This window comes from Nerophis lumbriciformis, linkage group LG09 (genome assembly GCF_033978685.3).
Source record: "Nerophis lumbriciformis linkage group LG09, RoL_Nlum_v2.1, whole genome shotgun sequence".
Lineage (NCBI taxonomy): Eukaryota > Metazoa > Chordata > Actinopteri > Syngnathiformes > Syngnathidae > Nerophis > Nerophis lumbriciformis.
Genome location: NC_084556.2, coordinates 20747122 through 20764766, shown reverse-complemented (window position 1 = coordinate 20764766; position 17645 = coordinate 20747122). Strand labels below are relative to the sequence as shown.

Below are 17645 nucleotides of genomic sequence, written 5' to 3'. Positions count from 1 at the left end.
TAAGCAGTTAGCTGCATGCTACATTTAATAGCAAGTAGATGAACATTTCATAAAACCATACATTAGCAATGGGATAAATTCGAAATATACCAACCTCGGCGTGAGTAACAAATGTGTCAAGACTAACAGTCAGAAGTTCCCTCGCAATTTGACAAGAAATGCTGAATCCAAAGATGAGCTAACATAGCAGATGATGCTAGCACAGTCACGTGACTCGCGAGGTTCGCCTTTGATCAACTTTATTTACAAAGACAAAAGCAAGACAGGGATAATTGCTCTTTGGAAGTAACGTGGGTGGCCCTTAAAAGGGCCGTTGAGTTAAAAGTTGTAAGCCGCCTGGCTAATACTCCTGAGACTGGGAGGAGGCCTTCTTTCCCGACTTGCCGGTGGCCGCGGCAGCCTGGCCGGTCTTCTTGGGCAGAAGGACGGCCTGGATGTTAGGCAGCACGCCGCCCTGGGCGATGGTGACGCCGCCGAGCAGTTTGTTCAGCTCCTCGTCGTTACGAACCGCCAGCTGCAGGTGGCGAGGGATGATGCGAGACTTCTTGTTGTCCCGGGCAGCGTTGCCGGCTAACTCGAGGATCTCGGCGGTGAGGTACTCCAGCACCGCAGCCATGTAGACGGGAGCTCCGGCGCCCACACGCTGAGCATAGTTACCTTTGCGGAGCAGGCGGTGGACTCGTCCGACTGGAAACTGCAGGCCTGCCCTGGAGCTGCGGGTCTTGGCCTTTGCGCGGGCCTTGGCACCGGTCTTTCCTCGTCCTGACATTCTCAATCGGTTACTTGAACACTTCGTGTACGAAACCCGTTATAGAGAGTTGCGGCTTTATAAAGCAGTGACTCACGACCCGGATGTAAAAATACCACCTTGCCCCGCCCTTTCGCCTGATTGGCTTCCATGACTAGAGAGCGTTGTGTGATTGGCTGTGGAAACGCAAAGAAGAAAGAAAAGTCAGTGGTGATTGGTGCAAGCCTTTTAGTGCTCGACACATCACAGATAGACAAAAGGTGATTGGCTCTTGTGTTTCTTTGAAACGGGTTAATAGACCATGTGGCCAATTGTGTCTATTCCCTCCAGTTTTAAATCTTTTGGCGCTATCGTAGGAACTAAGTCATTTAATTCCGAGTCGAAGCACTTTATTTTGCGTCTGTTGGAGTTATTAAACTAAATGTATCGACAAAAGAATGTACGTGTTCATCATCTGCACAAATAGGTAATGTGAGAATGATGCGCAATCATTTGAACGCTGATAGAGTCCAAGACACACATCCGAATGAAGAGTGGTTTCAAAATAATTTATTTGCGATATATTAAACATCTCAAAATCACAACAGCCACCATTTCCGGTTTCCATTCCCGGGGCTTTGTTCACTTTTACACGTTGCCGTTTGGATTGATCCTTCATGTATATATCCATCAATATCATGGCTGCAGTTTCTCAATTCCTGTTTCAAATTTTAAAGTTACTGCGGAAAAAACGGAAATATTTTGCTAAGCGGCCAAATGTGTCTACTGTACGTACATCCTGTCTGTTTGCCTTCAAACGTTTTCATTGGAAGGCTTGTTGTATTTGAACCCTGAGTACATCCTCTTCATAACAAGTCCTTCATCATATTCACAGGGGCCTTTTGGAACACTTACAAAACTTGTAACGTAATGATACATTTTATTTAGAATTTTATCCCTGCAACCTAAGAAAACGTTTATTGTATTTCAATGCAGATATGTTTGTAAGCATCATCTCAAATATGTGTTTCAGTACACATTGTGCTTTCGTGAAGTAGAAGGGCCCAAACTTTTTTTTTTTTTACATGGACAGTACCAATAAACGACATATTGTTTTAACAATAAACCCGACTGTACTTTTGAAGAAACTCCGCTGCAAACCAAAATGCATTTGTTTAATGAAGTAGAATATGTAAGTTTCCTGCTTATTTTAAAAACTACATCATTGAATAATAGCTTAAAGCAGGGGTGTCCAAAGTGCGGCCAGGGGGCCATTTGCAGCCCGCAGCTTGTTTTTAATTTTCATTCTCAGACAAAATAAAAAAAATAAAATAAAAAGTATATATATATACATATATATATATATATATATATATATATATACACACACACATTTTCTACAGCTTGTAATATGCAATTTTGGGAGAAATTGCCTGTGAATGCTGAAATGGCAAGCCAAACTTAAAATACTAACGTTAGCATGCCAACAGTTAGAATGTGTCAAGTACCACGTCATATGACAATGATAGCATACGCATGTAAAATTAGCTAAAAAATAAAAAGTTAGCATCATCATGCTAACAGTTAACCATTGTCAAAGTACCAAGTTATGGTTCTGAGGTGTTCAGCTGCAAAAGTGCCTAAAAAAAAGTTAGCCTGCTAATGTTAGCATGCTAAATGTTAGAATGTGTCAAGTGCCAGGTTATGATAGTACAAGGCGTTTGGCTACAAAATTGGTGGAAAAAGTTAGCATGCTAATGTTAGTAATGCTCTGAGGTTGAGCCAATCAGTGGCCACAATCGTGAACAGCCTGGTCAGATTGTTTTTAGTTCATTTCGCCATTTTTATGCTTGAAAATGCTTAATTTAGAACAAAGCCAAGATGTTGTGTTCAGATGCTTTAACATATATTGATTGACCTATAATGTACTGATTGTAGTATCTTTAATCTACAAAATGTATCAAAGTGGCCCCCGCATCCTTTAATATTTTTTTATGCGGCCCCTCAGTGGAAAAGGTTTGGACACTCCTGTCTTAAAGCAATGTATACGCAATCACAAGAGGAAAACATGACTAGATTAACATGTAAATTTGCAGTTTTTTTTGTATGGAAAATCACAGCAATGTCTCTATTTTACAGCGTAATGCAACTAAGACAACCCATTGTATGGTTACAATAAATAGCACTTATTTCATGAGAACCACACAATAATAAATTACTTTTATGCATGCATCCCACATGTTATGTAGAATGTAAAAAAAACAGAGTCTAAAGTGCATCACTACCATTGTAGTGGCATCATTATATTATTTCAAAGAAGAGTTAAAAAGAAGCACAGCATTTCATTGCAACTGTTCCCTTGTCTCAGTCCAGCAAAATATTACCCTCCAAAACAATAGTCTTCATCTCATTTCAGCTTCAGTAATTTGAATTGTCCTGGAGTATTTCAAATGGTGTCCTCCATCCAATGTGCTGAGTCAGCAAGATATCAGTTATTGGCAGAGCTTGCTCCCCCATTGGTGCTTGCAGATTTGCCTTTCCATTTCCCAGATGATCGAAAAGAGAAGCGCTTGATGAGCCGTCGTGAGAAGCTGCCGGACTTCTTTCGACTGTTTGCTGAATTCGCTGCAAAGTTATTCTCCATTTTGGAGATGTCTTCGTGAGACTGGCTGAGGCAGGGCTCCTTCTCCCGGCGTCTTCTGCGGAACAGCATTTTTGATCCACTTCGCAGAATTCCCACTGAGGGACGGTGAAAGAATACATTGACAATTGCATGAGTGTTTTGGTGTTGACCTCCAGGGGGTAGCAAAGGAACTTAAAAGTACAGTAGTGTAGTACAGTTCAACAGATAGATTGCTTACACCCAAAATCAATGACTAAATTAAGACCATCCATTCATTTTCCACCGCTTGTCCCTTTTGGGGTCGCGGGGGTTGCTGGAGCCTATGCAAGCTGCATTTGGGGTACACCCTGGACAAGTCGCCACCTCATCACAGGGCCAACACAGATAGACAACATTCACACTCCCATTCATACACTAGGGACCATATTAGTGTTGCCAATCAAGACCAACTAAAGCATATTAATAATACGGTAGTTATAATAATATCACCTTTATGGTCCTTCAGGCTGCGTGTTTCCAAGGCACCAGTGGAGCCAGTGTCTGATTCCACATCGTCCACAGACGGACGCTCCGACACATCCGACGGTGTGGTCTCATCTGGCTCCTGGTGGCGCCCCGCCCCAAACTGGTTGCTTTGCATGGCGGCGTCCATTGCGGCGGCATAGCCACTCGACAAAGTGCACTCGTCCTTAGAGAGTGGAACCTGAAGGAGTATCAAATAGTATTACTATTAAAGTTCAAGTTAAAAAGTTTAAAGTACCAATGATTGTCACGCACACACTAGGTGTGGCGAAATTATTCTCTGCATTTGACCCATCACCCTTGATCACCCCCTGGGAGGTGAGAGGAGCAGTGGGCAGCAGCGGTGGCCGCGCCTGGGAAATTACCGGTATACAGTATATGTACATTAGTGCTGTGATGTAAAATCACAGTTTTGAATTTGGTTTAATCGGGATTAATCTCAGGGTATTACAGACCCCTATACTTGTCTACAAATGCAATTCTATTGTAAGAATGTCATACATGAACATTTTTAAATGTTATACTTGAGCGCACAGCATTCATTTACTCACAACATGCTAACAGTTTTATCTTAAGTCTCGTCAGGGTATAGAAGGTAAAGGAACATGTGTGGTCAAAATAAATTGTGTGAATAATCTTCATATGTACAAGATTAATGTGATAATTTTTTTGTGGTCAATCGCATGAACTCATTATTTTGGATATAGTATATATTATATTGTGTTATGTACACTTTATACATATTTTTTGTATTATGAGTTAACTGGCAGGTACACTGATACACACTGCTAATGGTATTCCAATGTCTTACATTCTTTATAATACAAAAGTCACAAATACTTTATAGCGCCACCTTAAAGGGGAACCGCACTTTATTGGGAATTTTGACTATCGTTCACAATCATTATGAAAGACAAGAACACACATGTTTTTTTTTTATTTTTACGATTTTCAAGGTGATGAAAAAGGCTTGAAAGATGTGGCTAATGGGAGTCACCGTTGTAGCCTTCAAAGCCCTCTAAAACAACTTCAGAACCCTCCATCAACATTTTATGTAAATAAATAAATGATAAATGGGTTGTACTTGTATAGCGCTTTTCTAACTTCAAGGTACTCAAAGCGCTTTGACACTACTTCCACATTTACACATTCACACACTGATGGAGGGAGCTGCCATGCAAGGCGCTAACCAGCACCCATCAGGAGCAAGGGTGAAGTGTCTTGCTCAGGACACAACGGACATGACGAGGTTGGTACTAGGTGGGGATTGAACCAGGGACCCTCGGGTCGCGCACGGCCATTTTTCCACTGCGCCACGCCGTCCCTAATGTACACACTGAAGATATACGTATATATACCGTATTTTTCGGAGTATAAGTCGCACCGGAGTATAAGTCCCACCTGCCAAAAATGCATAATAAAAAAGGAAAAAAACATATATAAGTCGCACTGGAGCCCCCAAACTATGAAAAAAACTGAGACTTATAGTCCGAAAAATACGGTAATGTAGAAACAGACACGTTCATAACAATATGTAGTATGTACAATATTTACCGTATTTTGATCATTTTAATCATTTCCAGGACTAATTTATTCCACGCATTAATTTATGTTTCCATAGCAGCACACGTCTGACTTCTGGCAACATGTGTGTTCCTCCTTCCGGAATCAAACACAAGGGAGTTTTCTAATCATGGCAGACTTGGTAACAGACCACAAAGACAACAATTTTTGGACACAACCTTATACTTTTGAAGCTAAATATTGTGCTGCTTATAGAAGCGAGCACGAAGGAAGAGTGAGACGTTGGAGCAGACAGAAGCCGAGAGAGTGAGGTGAAAGTGAATCGAAGTTGCAAAATGCGGAACTTGAAGCCAAGCTATTTCAACAGAAATGGATTGCTTACCCAAAATCAACAGGAAACGACCCTGACCAGCTGGACGAGACGAACAACTGTCCATCAATTGAATCACTTTAATATCGTCATGTGTGTTAGTACAACTACAGTACATACGCTGTCTGGCTAGCTGTGTACAAACAAAACATGAAATGTGGGCTTATACGTTACAGATACTGTAATATGATTGTTTATGTTTTTCAGTCAGTACACATATGTGTCGTATTGCAGTGTTGTGCATTACAAACCCAAACCCTAGCTTATCTCTTGCCATAGTTAGCTTTTACGGCTAATACCGACTAATAACACGCCGATGTGTTACTACGATGGAAAAAGAGTTCCTCCGTGTTCGCTCTTACAATAACAATGTCGCTACAGTTTGGTTATTGTACGGGTTACAAAACGTAAACAAAGTATTGTTGACGGTTTTTGAATGCATTTTTAAAGTGATTTAGAGGTAGAATTGATTGCTCCCATTAGCTGCATTGCTAGCTACCGAGAACGAGATGTTTTTTATGTTAGAAAGCAGGGAAAAAAACACTTTTGTCTTCTTGTCTTTCATAATGATTGTGAACGATAGGTAAAATTCTAAAAAAAAAAAAAAGTGCAGTTCCCCTTTAAGGGCTGTGGGTTGCCCCTGACATGTAATATCAAGAATAAGAATAATTTGTTGATGCAGTGGTCTGTAGATGGACTTGTTGCTGTTGGCCCACCCGTTCATATTTAAAGATACAGGCATTCACAGGGGTATTCCGGTGTGGAAACTCTGAGTATGTAAAGCCTGAAATGAGGGAAAGTCAGGGTTTTAAGGTAAGTTAAACTCAGAATCAGTTAACATATTAAAGGTGCTGTTTGCAACTTGCTCACAGTTACATTTTTCAAAGCACAAAATTAACAAGAACACAATTGGCTAGCTTGTGTTACCATTAGTAGTTTCACAGAACACATTTGTGTTAAAACGCTCTATATTCTGTGTAGTAAATATTTTTACTGGCCCAAATAAAATGATTGGTGTTTATCAAATCAAATCAAATCAACTTTATTTATAGAGCACATTTAAAATTTACCACAGGGGTAGCCAAAGTGCTGTACAATGAACAGGTTAAAAGATAAAACGAGTACCGAGCAAACACAACACAACACAAACAGAACACGATAAAAAAAATAATAATAATAATTAAAATAGAATTAATAAAAACATAAAAACATAAAAACAGGATCACAGCAGGTGTATTATGGGGCGCCATTGCAGGATGGATATCACTCAGTGTTAAAAGCCATGGAATAAAAGTATGTTTTTAAGAGAGATTTAAAAACAGGAAGAGAGGAGGCTTGTCTAACACTCAGGGGTAGGTCGTTCCAGAGCTTGGGAGCAGCAACGGCGAAAGCTCTGTCACCTCTAAGCTTCAGCCTTGTGTCAGGGACCGTCAACAGCAGCTGATCGGCTGATCTTAAGGATCGGGTGGGGCAGTAAGGCTGAAGGAGGTCGGAGAGATAGGTTGGCGCGAGGTTGTTTAGACATTTAAAAACAAATAAAAGGAGTTTAAAATGTATTCGGTAACGCACAGGGAGCCAGTGAAGGGACGCTAAAATAGGGGTGATGTGCTCACGTCTGCGGGTCTGTGTTAGCAGACGAGCAGCAGAGTTCTGCACGAGCTGCAGGCGGGCAAGGGAGGCCTGGCTAATGCCAACATACAGGGCATTGCAGTAGTCAAGACGAGTCGAGATAAAAGCGTGGATTAATTTCTCAAGATCATGTCTTGATAGAAGCGGTTTCACTTTCGCTATTTGGCGTAATTGATAAAAGCTTTTTTGAACGACGCTGCTGATTTGTTTTTCGAATTTAAAATCTGAGTCAAACTTTACCCCCAGGTTTGTGACACAGTCGCTGAGATACGGGGTCAGAGTGCCGAGGTCAACGTTGGGGGAGGGAGAGCGACTTGGACCGAACAACATAACTTCTGTTTTATCTTCATTTAGGCTCAGGAAGTTAGCTGAAAGCCAGACTTTGATGTCGTGCAGGCAGTCAATAAGACGTTGAACCGTGTTATTTTGTGCCATGGGAAAATAAATCTGTCAATCATCGGCATAAAAATGAAATGCAATACTGTACTTCCTAAAAATAGAACCAAGGGGGAGAAGGGAAAGCGCAAATAAAATTGGGGCAAGGATTGAGCCCTGGGGGACCCCATGTGGTAAAGGAGCTGTGGACGACATAAAACTGTCTACTTTTACACAAAAACTCCTGTCGGTTAGGTACGACCGGAACCAGTTGAGGGCGGCGCCCTTAATGCCCACACAGTTCTCAAGACGAGTGATTAATGGCGATCACTCGTCCTGTCTCGTCAACAAGTACGCACAGAGAGCGCGTGCACACATACAAAAGCAGTCCAAGCAAAGCGAAAAACATTTTGCAGTCATGTTGTTGTTACGATATAATATATATTCATTGACATCTAACAATAACTATCCAAATCTCTATTATTAGCTAACAACATACAACACCCAAAGCTAATGTGTTACGAACGTTACATCAATACGTCCTCAAAGCCTGAAGTGGCCGGGATATATTGTGTAAAATACATTGGGAAGTTAGCGCCCTTTAGGCACCTGTGTAAACGTTGCAAACAGCCCCTATAACTTACGGTACTCTGTATTTATGTCGGTAAGGATTACATTATCATTATATAATAATAGTTTGTAAATAAAGGAAAAATAATGATACTATAGTGTTAGTAAATTAAAAAAAAAAAAAAATTAATTTGAGATATTTTATATTAATTTGATTTGTTTGGATTAAAAATAATTCATGAGTTTTTTAGATAAATATAACTAAAATCCGTGCTATCTCATGATAGATATCCTGTTAGCAAAAATATATATATACTGTATATAAAATATATTTGCCGTGATTCCAAATATTTCATCTGTCTCTGTCATAATATATATATATATTTTTTTTTAATCAAAATGTTGATTTTTTGGGGGGCTGGTATTTCATCATTGTAAAATGCAAATATAAATTGTATGTGGGATTAATTACAATAAACAAAATAACCCACCAACAAGAGCTTAATTTGTTTATGTCTCTTATTTCAGGAAGTGTATGTCAAATTTTAGTACATAATATTCATGATAAGCAAATTGCTCTAACAGGAAGTGTCTTGTTAGAATTTATTTTGAAAGTAATTAATTCCTCCAATTTTTTACTTGTGAGCTACTAAGAAAATGTAATTAAATGTTAAATCAATACATTTCTGAACAGAAACTTGTGCATTGACTCTGGCAGTAATTGTTTGTCATATCAGTCCAAACACTTCATGCTTTACTATACCCTGTACGCAGAAACCCCTTTTTTACTCTTATTGGAGCTTTCTGGGTCATAAAAATGTAAACGATTGACAATAAATCAAACATGTATTGCATTGAAATTATTTGAAAATATGGCAGGTTTCCTCTTGAACTGGCAACAAGAGTTTCTGTGGGAAATTAGGTCAAAAGTGTGCTGCAATGTGAGCCGAATGGCTTGTGGGCCAAGGGGAGGGGGAGGTTAAACTAGCCGAGATTGCGGCCTAAATTTAGGTTTCACTCATTTTGCCGTGGCTCCGGGTGTATTAGCATGTCTTATTCCTTGAAAATCCATTTTGATTTAGCACCCGATGCTGCATGGATAACCTGGACCAAAATTTAAAAGCTTTAATCTAAATCTGAATAGATCCGAATCACGTATTTGTGTTCATACATGCAACTCTTGATTCTCTGACCTTTGACACGCCCGAGATGATCAGTGTGCTTCTTTTCGTTGGGGTCTTACGAGCCATTTTGGAGTTGGACTCGGTCAGCTGTCGAATGGCTGTTTCTGCAACAGGATCCAAGCCGTTAGACAAGCGGGTGCCCTCTAAGCAACAAAAGCACAAATATGTAAATCAGCATACTGCACCATTTCCCACTCGTCTTTGTGCTACAATACAGAGTCAGCAGCTGGGTGATACTACTACACTAATGTTTCTCGACACACAATAAAGACAAAAGTATTGGGACAGCCATACAGGATTATTACTAGCAACAAGAATCTAGAATGTTAATTGGGGAATGTTTCTCCAGTCATCCTAAACAACATATTTAGCTGTATTTTCATTTGCACTTTAATTTTATTGACAGTTTAGTTAGGAAACATATTTATTATTAATTTAGTTTATTTTAGCACAACATAATACATATTGTATGTAAATGTATTGTTTTTTTGTATTAGTACTTCTTCTTTTAATTATTAATTTAGTTTATTTTAGCACAACATAATACATATTGTATGTAAATGTATTGTTTTTTTGTACTAGTACTTCTTCTTTTAATCAGCCTGACCTGAGCCTAAGGTTTATTTGTTAAATCAATAATAATCTTTGTGATTGACACATGCTTTTTATATCAGTTGACAAGGTAGTAAACTGTAAGTAGGTTATATATAATTTTTGAATATGATCAAAATCAAGAGTAAGATTACTAATTCAGTGTTAATATTGGAGTGGTCCCCGGGCCCCTCTGTAGTGGAAAAGTTGGGCCCCGAGGTCAAAAGGGTTAAGAACCCCTGCTATATACAATGACACTGCTGGGAACTGCAGATGGAAATTAGGCTTTGGCTACAATTTGGCACGTTAACATTTGATATGTTCATTTATGTGCATTTCCCATTTACTAAATAGTGACTTCCTATCAGGAGTTGTAATATACTGTACATATGTAAACAAACTATTGGTGTGTTAAGTGGGACAGGCGAAAGTTAAGCCGCAGAAAATGCAGTAGTTTATAAATTACTTAATGTTTCTTTACGGCCTGGTAGTGGTTGTGGACCACTGAACTAGGGGACTAAAAATAAATGCAGTGTCGTTTGACAATATTCAGTAAAGGCAATCGCTTACTTTTTCAAGAAAATTGGTTGATACTGATCTGTGGCCAATCGATCATCACATCCCTGAAATAAAGTTATTTAAAAAAAAATCTGGCCCTGCACTTTCCCTCGCTGTAGAAAGACGGCAGCAATAAACACCTGCCAGCTCACGTACGCCCCCACCCCGTCTTACCAGATTGCTTTGCATTTTGGCATTTTATTGTCTGATCAGCAAAAATAATGATATCTAACTTACAATAGAGATATTACACATGCTATTGAAAGTCAAGGCGTGTAATAAATGATTCTGCAAACATTTATTATCAGTGACATGGTGACAAAGGAGCTCGCCCAATCTGACCTAGTTTATGGGCCTCTCCTTCTCCGCACGTCACTGATACACCATGGCCAAATTGTTTTCACAAAGAAGCATTAAGAAATAAGAACTAAGTTACAGTAAGATCAGAGTTAATATTTATGTCATTAAAATCAGTGGCGTGTCAAGGGGGTGGCCTGTGGTGGCACGTGCCACCCCTGGAATCTGATGGGCCACCCCAGGTGCCACCCCACTCAGAGGCGAAACGATTGTAAGAAGTGTTTTTCAAACTGTGGTGCACGTTCCAATCGGGCTCTATCTAGTGGTACTCCAAAAAATTGCTTAATTCATGGGTTCCCAAACTACAGCCCGCCGATTGTCCAAAGTTTATTTTTAAAACAAGAATTAAGAGATATATACTTGAGTAAACTGCACAATGGGTGTTACACACAGAAATTAAGGTTACCCACGTACCTTACAGGTATGTTGCATGCACAGACTCATTATATAGGTACTAATTTTGACAACCTTTCCAACTGATGGTCCAGTTAATTAAAAACCAACACAGCACATGTGATACAAAAACACACAACTTGCCCATTGAACTATCTGGACATGATCAAAAATGTCTAATAGTACCATACAAATTTCAAAAATGGACCCATTCAACTCATTTGCTTGGCCTGATGGGTAATATGCAAAACACTCGACACTTGGACATGTTGGACGCATTTTAGTTGTTTGAGAGACATCGATAGAAAATGGATAGATGGGTTGATATTTCTGATGGACTACAAAACTTTAAGGAGGTCGTCAGGGAAGTAAAGGCCTGCTCAGTGGCCTTGTGATTAGAGTGTCCGCCCTAAGATTGGTAGGTCGTGAGTTCAAACCCCAGCCGAGTCATACCAAAGACTATAAAAATGGGACCCATTACCTGCCTTCTTGGCACTCAGCATCAAGGGTTGGAATTGGGGGTTAAATCACCAAAATGATTCCCCAGCGCGGCCACTGCTGCTGCTCACTGCTGCTGCTCACTGCTCCCCTCACCTCCCAGGGGGTTGAACAAGGGGATGGGTCAAATGCATGAGTAATTTCACCACACCTAGTGTGTGTGACTATCAGTGGTACTTTAACTTTTTAAACTTTAAAAACAAGGTATAAATGGTTCATACTCTTAATGTTCAATGTTTTATTATATATACTTCATATTGTAGTGGCGGGCAATCTTATCCGGTGCGCACATATTGGCGTGCACATATTCGGATGGCGGACAATCTTTGTTGACTGATGATGACCGATGATGAGCAGCCAGGTTCCAGATGTCCGTGGTCCTTCACTAAACGTAAGTCTTTTAATTACAATATATTTTTAAAATGTTTGCCTGCCAACACAAGAACAGACACATTAATCTGTTTTGAATGTTATCACAGTCCCACCCTCTTTTCTTATTCCACCGTGATTGTAGCTCTACTCAGCCCTGGTCATTTATTTGTTGTGCAAATACTCTTAAAGGCACACTATGTAATATTTGTTGTTTTCTGTTGCCGGCAATGTAAAGAGTGGATTTGAATGCTGACAGAATCGGCTTAAATTCAAGTAAAAGTTTATGAAAGTTATAATTTTACTTTATTAAAGAGGAAATTTGACACACTGTATTTTGCGGTAACAGTTGCAAGTTGTCTGACGTACTGTAATAGCTCAGTGCTTTGCAATATTGTTTAAAGTCAGCAGTTGTCTTACAAGAAGATTCACTCCAAACTTGGTGGTGGTAATCGTGGTAATCTACTATAGTAGCTACAGTTGCTCCTGAAGTAGACTATTATATGGGTGCCACCCCTGAAAAAATAGTCTGGACAGGCCACTGATTAAGAGGTGTGTCCCAAGACTTTTGTCCATGATGTAGTATGTTTGGTTTGCAACTTACTGCTGGGATCAGGACTGGGTGTTTCTCTTCCATCTTGGAGAACGGTGGGCTTCTTCTCAGTCACCTCCACTTTGGACGGGGAACGCAACGGTGACTCCCCTGTGACATACAGTACATTTTAACTGTAATATGTCTGCGTGTTGGTATCCTTCATGGGGATTCTAATTTTAATAGGGAACGGCACCTGGGCTGCATTCCAGTTTGAGTCGGGACTGGACAGTTGTCACAGTGGTGACGATGGTTCCATCCGGCATGATGGTTCGATCCACGTCAACCTTTTTGGTAGGGGTGAGTGAGGAACGCAGTGGTGGGAGAAGTTCCTCACTTTCCACATACTGAAGCTGAAGGGTGAAAAGAAAGATGTTGTTTTACAGACATCTAATTGAGCAACAACACTATTTCGCAAAAGTGAGTACCGGTATAACTCTTAGATTTCAGCCCTTTTATGACAGCACATCTTCTCAAGGGACAATACTACATAAATGACTCTTGAATAGACTTCACAGTAGTCGGTGTACAGCTGGAGTTGCAGTATATATTTACTATCCACTGAAAATAATGTCATCGAACACGTTAGAATTCATGTTTCACTCAATGAACCACAGTTCCCCTGTGCAGGCAGCACTCATGCAGCCTCAGACCAAGCAACCGCCATAATTCTTGACTGTTGGTAAAACACAATTATCTTGCTACTCACTTGTGTTTCCAGCTATTTAGACAACACGTTTGTTGAGTTATATTAAATACATTGTAAATCTATTTCGCTTTGTAAGATGAAGATGTACAGTGACTACTCTAAATTGTATCCAAGTTTAATTGAGAAAAAACAGTCTTATCTATGGAAGTGGGTTTGTAACAAAATAATTTGCAAATATCAGTGTATGTGTAATTACATTAGAGTGTCCATGTTTTAATTTGTGTTGCGATATGTGTGTATAAAAAAAAATCAGTGTGTCCGTATTGTGATTTGTGGGCATTTAGAACCAATCTGTGTGTCCGTGTTGCAATCTATGTCTTTGTGTGTATAATAATCAAGCTTTATACTGCATTGAACACGGACACAGATTTTTTAAGCACACGCAAATCGCAATAAGGACACATATTTTATTTTTTTTACCACACAATGTTTTTAAAGAACAGACACAAATCGCAACACAGACACACAGATTTTTTGTACACACACAAATTTAAACAGACACAAATCGCAACACATACACAAAGTTTTTGTAGACACACACACACACATAAATCTAAACACAGACACACAGATTGCAACACAAACATTATTTTACATGCACACAAATTACAACACGACAAATAGATTTGTATTTTTTTTTTTTAACGCACAAAAATCGCAACACAGACCCAGATTGTTTTTACACACACACAAATCAAAACACAGATACACTTATCGCAACAAAGAGACTTTTTTTTTTTGACACATACAAACCTAAACACAGAGATACAGATCGCAACACGGTCACACATTGTTTTTACATGCACACAAATCACAACACTGATACACAGATTTTTTTTACACACACAAATCGCAAAACAGACATACAGATTGCCTTTACACACGCACACACACACACACAGACACACACACAGACACAGACACACAGACACATCTAAACACAGACACACAAATCACAACACGGACACACAGATTTGTTTTTACACACACATACACAGACGCATAGATCAAAACATTGACACAGATTGTTTTTACATGCACACAAATCTAAACACAGACACACAGATCGCAACCTGGACACAGATCGCAACACAGTTACAAAATATTTTTTTTTACACACACAAATTGTAACACAGACACACAAATTAGAACATGGAAACACGGGTCTGATTACACTCACACACACACACACACACACACACACACACACACACACACACACACACACACACAGATTGAGATATGCATTTGCAAATTGTTTTGTTACAATAATACTTCCATATTATTCCTTGGAAAAATATACTGTCATAAAATGTTTGCTGAGATGTGAAGGGTTCTGCAGGGAATTCTTTATGGCTCTAATAGCTGCTGAAAGTTACTCAACAAGACAGAAAAAAACAAATTGAGACATAAAGTTGTATATCCGAAATGTTGAATCATACCAGACAGGGTGACATTGCTGTTGCGTTTTTGACAGTAAATTGCTGTCGTCATGCATCACTCACTTCTGCTGTGATGGTGGCAATAAGTTCCAAAGCGGTGCCTGGCTTTACTGTGAGTGTGACAGAGGTAGGAACTTTGGACTGCAGGTCTAAGGCCAAGGAGGCATGTCCTGGGAGAAATTCTAAAAGACAAAAGAACAAAACAACATACAGTGACTTCTACAAATACAAACCATGACTGTTACTGATTTATTCTTTATGTGCGTCCACAATAGTTGTGAAATTAAACCTTAAAGATGTGATTTATGGAGTGAAATTACTGCCAAAACGCCACAAACACACAAAAAAACAATATTCTGCAAGTAAAAAAACGGTTCGCAAGTATAAAAACATCCATCCCTTTTCTACCACGTGTCCCTCTCGGTGTCAAGGGGGGTGCTGGAAGGCTTAATACACCCTGGACAAGTCGCCACCTCATCGCAGATAGACAAACATTCACACACTAGGGCCAATTTAGTGTTGCCAATCAACACGCAGTCAAGAGAGAACATTAACATTTTCTTCAATCAAAAAAAACATTTTCAAGTATAAAAAACATTTTCTTCAATTAAAAAAAACAATTTGTAAGTATAAAAACAATTTTCTTTAAGTAAAAACTTTTGGCAGCAATATTCCACCCAGCGCAATCCGCACACTTGCACTAAGGCACCTGTAATTCGCACTCTACAACGACAGGTGGTGCTCCTGAGTCAATTTAAGGCCCTTAGAGCTACTGTTTTTTGCGCATGGTGCCGTCCATCCATGCATCCATTTTCTCCCCCTTGTCCGTCCGCCAAAAATAACAAAGAAAAAGAAGTAGGGTGGGGAGTAAAATGGCAAAGAGAAGAGAGGGTAAACAAACTCAGCTTATGAGTTAACACATTTATTTTATTATCCCCTCATTGTAAATCATTCAATGATTATTTTATTGCCTCCGTGTTATGTTGTAAAGCCGTTGTGGTCAGCTGGGAAGACAGAGAAACAGGCCAAGTAGCTCTGATGACCTTAAATTGACTCAGCATTACAACTTGTCGTTGTAGAATGCGAATTATGGATGGTCTGAGTTCAAGTGTGTGGACCGTGCAAAGGGGATTATTACTCGCAAAAGTTTTAACTTGAAAAAAATTACTATTACGGTACACTTGCAAATTGTTTTTTTAATTGCAAAAAATGTTTTTTTTTACTTCCGAATTGTTGGGCTTTTTTTTGTGTATGGAGTTTTGGCAGTAATTTCACTCTATAGTGATTGAACTTTGGACTTATGTCTTTACTTTGACAAAACATGAAATTTACCATTCAGGAATAACTTTTTCTAGATGGAAATATAAATAGGAGCTTTAAAAGTAGTCAGACGAATTTTTATATTTACCGGTAACTCTATTGAGTAACACTGGGATAAAACTTCTTGTATAGGCAATGACTACACACTGGACATGCTTTTCAGCTTGTTTGCTTACTGTCTTACTGTCAAAATATACTATTTCGATTTAAAATTGTCCAAATACTTTTGTACCTAACTGCAGTCCTGTAACCACCTTGCTGTAAACGTTATTAACATTCCAAAATGGTTGCATAGAGCATTTGATTGCAATTAGTGCAGTTCAGGCTTCAATGGTTCTGAATATGTTTTTGGACAAGAGCCCAAAGCATGCTGTGCCTTACGCTCGCTTTTGCCATTCCGCTCCAGAAGTCTCACTCTCAGCTCTTTGGTTTCTGGGCTCAGTTCCCTTAAACACACAGGGCACAACTGTGTTAGAATCATTCTAAAGAAATCCCACTTTGCAGTACAACCCCCCCCCCCCCACAAACATTCACAATGATCATGCAACTTGTTTTCCACCTGTCATTTTTCTTATTGCCATGTATAAGCAGGCTTAAGCAAAATTCCAAACTTGGAATTTTAACTCAGTTAAGTTGAAGAATTAGAATTTAAATTGGCATTACATGATATGGAATTAAATGCATTGCAATTCAGATGGATATTATAGCCAAGTAACAGTAAGAATGTCAGATTTAACAGAATTGGCATGAATTGTAAAAATACTTTATAAACACTAATATTAGACACAAATTGAATCCATTTTCATTAGTTTATAATTTTCTTTTAATTTTAAAAATTGATAAAAATGGTGGTAAATGCAATAATCCATTATTACAGCTCTTAATCTAATTTCAATCTAATTTCCGACAACAGAGATACTTTTGAACAAATGTCCTGAAATAGTTTAGCATCAATTTTTAATATAGTGGTACCTCAATTTAAGAGTGCACCAAATTAAGAGTTTTTTGAGATTAGACACGTTTCTCGGCTTATTACTATGATTTAAATTACACGCACAAATTTGAGTTACAAACATTACCACTATTAGGTGGCGTAGCAAATAACACAGTAAACGCCGTAAGATCCCACCCAAAACATATTTTCTCACTCGTTAGCGTTAACTTATAGCTAAAGATGGACATAACGTTGTTTTCCAACCATGGGAAGGAAGAAAGTGAGTGTGAAGGACAGTGCTGAGAAGAACCAATGGATGATATTCATTAAATAAATAAATCATCAAAAACATGACAAA

The 17645-nt window shown here is 39.0% G+C and overlaps 2 protein-coding genes across 3 annotated transcripts in view; both read right to left on the bottom strand.

The window, feature by feature from the left end:
• h2ax (H2A.X variant histone) lies at nt 1-861 on the bottom strand. Its single transcript, XM_061962314.2, has one exon. The coding sequence runs from the start codon at nt 767-769 to the stop codon at nt 341-343; it is 429 nt and encodes a 142-aa protein (XP_061818298.1). The 5' UTR covers nt 770-861; the 3' UTR covers nt 1-340.
• A 2135-nt stretch (nt 862-2996) lies between these two features.
• c2cd2l (c2cd2 like) overlaps nt 2997-17645 on the bottom strand; it is a 44217-nt gene continuing 29568 nt past the window's right edge. The window contains exons 9-15 of one of the 2 annotated variants that reach the window (XM_061962308.1): nt 16735-16799; nt 15097-15215; nt 13079-13235; nt 12895-12993; nt 9534-9667; nt 3840-4053; nt 2997-3466 (exon numbers count right to left, since the gene is read on the bottom strand). In XM_061962308.1, the coding sequence (XP_061818292.1) occupies nt 3216-3466; nt 3840-4053; nt 9534-9667; nt 12895-12993; nt 13079-13235; nt 15097-15215; nt 16735-16799 (1039 nt within the window). In that variant the 3' untranslated portion in view covers nt 2997-3215. The remainder of the gene's footprint in view (nt 3467-3839; nt 4054-9533; nt 9668-12894; nt 12994-13078; nt 13236-15096; nt 15216-16734; nt 16800-17645) is intronic. The other variant, XM_061962309.1, reaches the window with a different exon arrangement.